Source organism: Amphiura filiformis, chromosome 3, assembly GCF_039555335.1.
Source record: "Amphiura filiformis chromosome 3, Afil_fr2py, whole genome shotgun sequence".
In the NCBI taxonomy this organism is placed as follows: domain Eukaryota; kingdom Metazoa; phylum Echinodermata; class Ophiuroidea; order Amphilepidida; family Amphiuridae; genus Amphiura; species Amphiura filiformis.
In genome coordinates, this window is record NC_092630.1 from 53700700 (window position 1) to 53706699 (window position 6000).

The 6000-nt window shown below is 34.3% G+C and overlaps 1 protein-coding gene across 1 annotated transcript in view; it reads left to right on the forward strand.

The window, feature by feature from the left end:
* LOC140148728 (RB1-inducible coiled-coil protein 1-like) overlaps positions 1-5268 on the forward strand; it is a 65076-nt gene extending 59808 nt beyond the window's left edge. The window contains exons 16-19 of the mRNA XM_072170776.1: positions 273-331; positions 1001-1150; positions 1866-1917; positions 4300-5268. Of these exons, the coding sequence (XP_072026877.1) occupies positions 273-331; positions 1001-1150; positions 1866-1917; positions 4300-4395 (357 nt within the window). The 3' untranslated portion in view covers positions 4396-5268. The remainder of the gene's footprint in view (positions 1-272; positions 332-1000; positions 1151-1865; positions 1918-4299) is intronic.
* Positions 5269-6000: the final 732 nt, after the last annotated feature.

Genomic DNA, 6000 nt, shown 5'->3' on the forward strand with positions numbered 1-6000 from the left:
TTTGATATACTTGTTTTTTGTTACTTAATAAGATATAATGAAAGAAGAGTAAAATAAAACCCTGGCAAACAGAATACTGTGTGCACCCTTAGTGACCTGTAAATTGAATGCTTTACTTGTAGTTTAATCCAGGTACTCAGATGTTAATGGCACTTTTACATAGGCTCATATGTTACAGGACCTATAACGAAATAGTCGAATTGTTCTTGTCTCTATCATTTTAGTTCTGATTTTGTAACTTAATATATTTTGTCAATATTGACTATTCCCAGGTTCAACTCAGGTCAATAACCAGTCATGGCGGCAAGTCAGAGAAGATATCCATAATGGAGTAAGTCTTGAGGACAGTAAATAATTTCCGTCATCAAACCTGAAAGAAATGATGGGAAACACAGAATGACAATTCATTTGCTGTATAGGGTCTTTGGATATCTTTAATCATTGATATTGCTTCACTCTAATAATTTTACATTTGAAGAAAAAAGAAAGAAAACAATATGTTTAAATAGCCAAGGCATAAAACTTAAATTCACATCAAAAATTATTGTTTTTTAACTTCTTTTATACAAAAATGACAGACATGGGAGAATGATTCTCTTAGCAATGAAATGAAGAGGTCACAAGAGAAATAGTAGGACACATTTGAATAAAATATGGTTTAATCATTTTGGAAGAAAGCTTGCCTAATAATTATTGTCATCAAGTTTTTTCATAATAATAATAAGCAAACTTGTAATATAGTTTTGAGGTGTCTATATGCACTTAACAATATAAAATAAAATGAACAAACAAATTTATTACTGCAAGTAATAAAGAGAAGTGTAGGCAAATTATTTACTTTCAAGGAGATACTAATGTCTGAAGTTAGGTTTTACACCTTTTTGAGATGCTAGTGGACTTAGAATTTTGTCAAATATGGCTACTGTCAGATTTGTCATGTAAAGAAACATTTCTCTAGTAATAGTATTCACAACTGTTGTCATATTTTCTTCTATTGCAGTATATCCAGCGGTGACTTAGTACTTATTTTCTTTGAAGAACCCAGGGAAAACTATGTGGTATTCAGTGTAGAGCCAACTTTATATTTTGTCCACTCCGAATCTCTCACAGCCCTTGGTCTCAAACAACATGGTTCCAGTGGCCCAAAACGGTAAGGAACAGACTTCTCTTTTATTTGCATTAAACATATTTATGAAACAAACTTTTAGTGATGACAGGTGTAGTGCATTTCTTGGGGGGAAAAGAATTCCTTGAATGTATTACAAGAAGTGAACACAATTACTTTTTAGATACTATGTGTAGGGTTTGTATTGTTGTTAAAAATGTAATTTTAGTGTTTGGAGCTGAGTGCAGCTAATAGATAGCAAAGAAGATGAAGACTTTCTTGACTTGATTAAATATAGTAAATGTCCTTTCAAATTTACAATGTATATGACACTTTTAAATGTATTTGTATGTGATTCTTCATTCCACATCACTAACTGTGTCATGGGGGATGTTAATAATAATTGGTGGTAAATTGGGATCATGTGCTATCCATACTTATATTATCTGATTATATGATTACAATATAGAATTGTCAATGCTTACATAGGAGCAGCATGGCCCAGTGGTTAAGGTCTTTGATACTGGTGCAAGATGTGCCTATCAATTCCTGGTGGAGGCAAATATTAAAAAAAACACCATTACTGCATTGGAATTGTGGGGCAGATGCAGGGATGAACAAAGACCTCGTAGCCAGTTCTGATCATGGTAATGCTTGGCGAGTGGCTGTCAATAGAGATCACCATACCATGGAAGAACAGTATCTGACATTGAATGCTTCAAGTTAAATAAAGATAAATAAATTATTTTGTTTTTTATAGGCAATGGATCATAGGCAGAGTTACAGATAAAGAATACTGTCAAGCCAAAAAGGTAAGTATGGCATTGAAATGTAGTACACTGTCACATTTCAGGGATAACTACTGGGATCAGCTCCTAATCGGCGGGCTTTAAAACATCGCAGATTAATATCAAAATATTTTATTTTGAGAATTGTCTTGTGACATCTGCCCAAAAGAATCACAAATTATTAATTCAAGTCCTATACTTCGTCTACTTTCTTTAACACAAAAAATATAGACTCGACAGGGCAACTAATAGCACTCTTAATGTGGGTCTACTTTTCGGCGTAGTGGTAAAGCCTAACATTTCCCGCTTATGCTGATCAATCTATAGTATGCATAAAGAGAGAGAGAGAGATAAGAAAGGGGGTAGACAGACAGACAGACGGAGAGAGAGGCTGATAAATTAGTGTTTCTTAAAGGTTCTAAAAGCCATATTGATATTGAGTGCTTTGTGGGAAATATGTGACATGATCTAGTCCATGGGGGCCAAAGGCGGCAAAATTGAAATTGAGATAAAGGCAAAAATGTTCATTTTATTATTTTTTTATCAACGGCATCTTTATAGAGGGTAGCCCAGATCAGTGAACAAAGCACTGCTTTCCACTGGGGCCCTCTTTACATATTAAAATACAAAGTTATAAAAAAATATACAAATATTGAAAAATAAAATTTCCTTAATCTTAAATAACAAAGCACTTAAAATACCAAGAAAAACTGTATAAATTGCACTTTTGTAAATTGCATGCATATCAATAAAATAAAGTTTACACAAAAAGCAACGCAGCTGCCACAAATAACCCTATAGTTCCAGAACGAAATAGTTGCTCCCACAATATCCCAACATAAAAAGGAAGGACGATCCACCCATGCGCACTCCGATGCCCGATCTATCCAACTCGGTTCAACATCAACAACACAGCAGCGCCCTGATAGAAAAATCCCCGTACTCAAAAGCTGCAGCTATCCGTATGGAATTGAAGCAAGCGCGACTTAGACAACAGTGGGCCCCACGCACCACAGCGCCGGCACAACAACCAATGATCGATGTTAACTGCAACCTTTAAACCCAGGCACCTCCCCCCAAAAGCACTACTACGCTGTCAATATTGAACGACATCCGACAAATGGGGCTCCAAAACGCACACAAATAAACCACCCCCCTCTCCACGCCGAAATATTCCGAAAACAACTACTAGCTCGAAAGCCACAGGCGCATCTATAACAACCGCGCCACTTCCCGTGCAGACTATACATGTACATTGGATCACAATTTAAAATCAAATGAGCATAAAATGTAGGTATAACAAAATTGATAAAATTGCATTTATATATAAATAGATTGCAAAATATGGAGTAAAAAACAATAAAATACATAAGAAAGTAGACCTCACAAAACATCAGAACTTTAGAACCAAGTATGCTAGACCTTTGGTGTTTTCAGTATATAATAGCCTAATGTTTGTGTAAGGTAATCAAGATTGTAACTCAATTATCAAAAATGCCTCCTTTGGCCCCCATGGAGCAGATCGTATCACATATTGAGATAATTTGTAGCTCACACCGTGTTTCGATGTCAGTGAACTTGGCGCTTTGTAAAAATTGTTTTCTACTTGTGTCTTGTACATTAGTTTGTCTCAATGTCTTCATAGCTCATGCATATACAATGGAACCTCATTAACACAAAATTGTCAGAGCATTGGACTTAAGGGGGTACTACACCCCTGTGGTAAATTTGTGACTATTTTTGTATTTTTCTCAAAAAATAATAACACACTGGTAACAAAAGTTAAGTATATTATTGGGGCAAGGAATCCAATTACTACACTGAAATTTCAGTGACTCGAGACAAGCGGTTCGTTATTTATGATAAGAAATGAGGTACATCCTATCGGTACCTTATTTCTTATCATAAATAACGAACTGCTTGTCTTGGGTCACTGAAATTCCAGTGTAGTAATTGGATTCCTTGACCTAATAATATACATAAATTTTGTTACCACTGTGTTATTAGTTTTTGAAAATATGCAAAAATAGACACAAATTTATCGAGGGGTGTAGTACCCCCTTAAGTTTGTGTTAACAGGATTTTGTGTTATCAGGTCATTATAATGTACAGGGTATATGATTGGGACTCAAAAACATTTTGTGTTATCAGGAATTTCGTGTTAACAGATTTTATGTTAACAAGTTTCCACTGTAACTAGTGAAGTATTGGGTGATCCTGGTTAGAACTGCCTATGATGTAAATGCCAAGTAAAATCACAGCCCATCAATGGAGGAGATTGTGTATTTATCCCTTTTTTTGTCTGAATTTTACCTGCAATTCTGAATTATCAATATCGCTTAATTTCAGTATGTTGATCATTTAAATTCAAAGCTTACATTTGTTTCTGGTCTTTTTTTTCAACAGGCACAGAATCGTTTTAAGGTAGCCATGGGAACCAAGTTTTACCGTGTAAAAGCAGTACGTTATGACCTGAAGCAAGAGCAAGCAGAAAAGAAATAGATCATTTGTAATGTACACTAGTAACTGTGACAACGCAGGTATAGTCTTTAGCTTCCAAAATGACCTTTGACCGTAAAGACTCAGTTCATTTCTGTTCTTGACAATCATAAGATTCCAACATGTTTCGCACAAATAGTAAACAATATATGTGTGTATTTACTATATTTCAAGACCCATTTTGAAAATAGCAGTTTGTTATTATTAGCATTGTGCAGAATATCAGATGTGCCATACCAAGGTTTTGTATACTTTATGTACAGGAATAATTCTCATATTTTACTTTATGTGAACAATGTTTATCTGTAATAAACATGCTTGAATGACTTGCAGGTGCATCATCATTGTAAGTCTGGCAGCAGTGAAGGCTCCTACGTTCCAGTGATTCAATAAACAAAAGTAGTCTTGAAATTTTCAAGAAACTTCCAAATTGTTTTTTTTTATTTACCTTTCAAATATATTTGGTAACAATCTGTTACTGCCTGAGGATGGTAACAGATTTATGTAAATGAAAGTTTTCCTTCTTTAGTTTCCGTTCAAAGTTTTGAAACGACTTTTGTTTATTGTAAGTCTACAAAGTAATAGCACAAAGTTGGTGTCTAGAATTTGTTTTTGAAGATTGGGCACTTCAAATTTAAACACTGCCAGTCTGTCAAAATCGGTATTTATCAGTGCATGTTTGCCATGTTTCAATATGTTTGCTATGTTGAGTGCTTTCTTGATGCAAACCGTACCATGCCTTGTAAGTAATTTTAATTATAATGATGCATAAAAAATGAATGTTTATTATTTAATATTATATAATATATATATATAGCATGCATGGGTGATGTCAATCCAACTACTGGATATATCTTATATGTTTTTTACATACAAAATTTTTTCCTGTTAATTCAGTTGAAGCTACTTTTATGCTGTACCTAAGGTGGTGATTGAACCCCAATGTTCTCAGCTTGGTTACTGTTCAAGAGATGAAAATGTGTTGCTCATCATTGTGTGACCTGAATTGAACTGGATAAATCTGGTTCTTGTGTTGTTAATCTCTTTCGCATTTCAACCTATATTTCACTCGAAATCAACACATTTTTGTTGGAGTCATAGAAATGTTCAACTTAACATGCTCAAAGCCATTTTTTTCCTTATTCACTTGAATTTAAGCAGTTTGCAATTTGAGCATTTCTCCATCTTGAATTGTTGTTTGTCGAGCTTAATGCAGGCACATTTATACCTAGCTTATTTATCAAGATTTTTCACCTTTTTCATCCTTAATATACCTGAAAATACCTCTGGGTTAATGATGCCAATTTAGTTGTACTTTATATGTTCAGTGAAGTTCATCGGCTTCCTATCTTTAATTGTTGGAGCAGAAAGGTATTAAATGCTTGTGTTTATTGAAATCAGGACTGAGAGTGTGTCTTTGAAAACATATCTGTTTTTGGCAAACGGAGGGTCTGGAACAGCTAAAACATTCTGAAATTATTTAAACCATACATAATTTTGTACACACCAAGTGTAGAAAAAATCTGGAAGTTGAAAAAAAAATATCTGGAAACAGATTAAAATCTGGTGTCTCACACCCCTGCAAAATGCAATGTAGGCAGGTGTTTA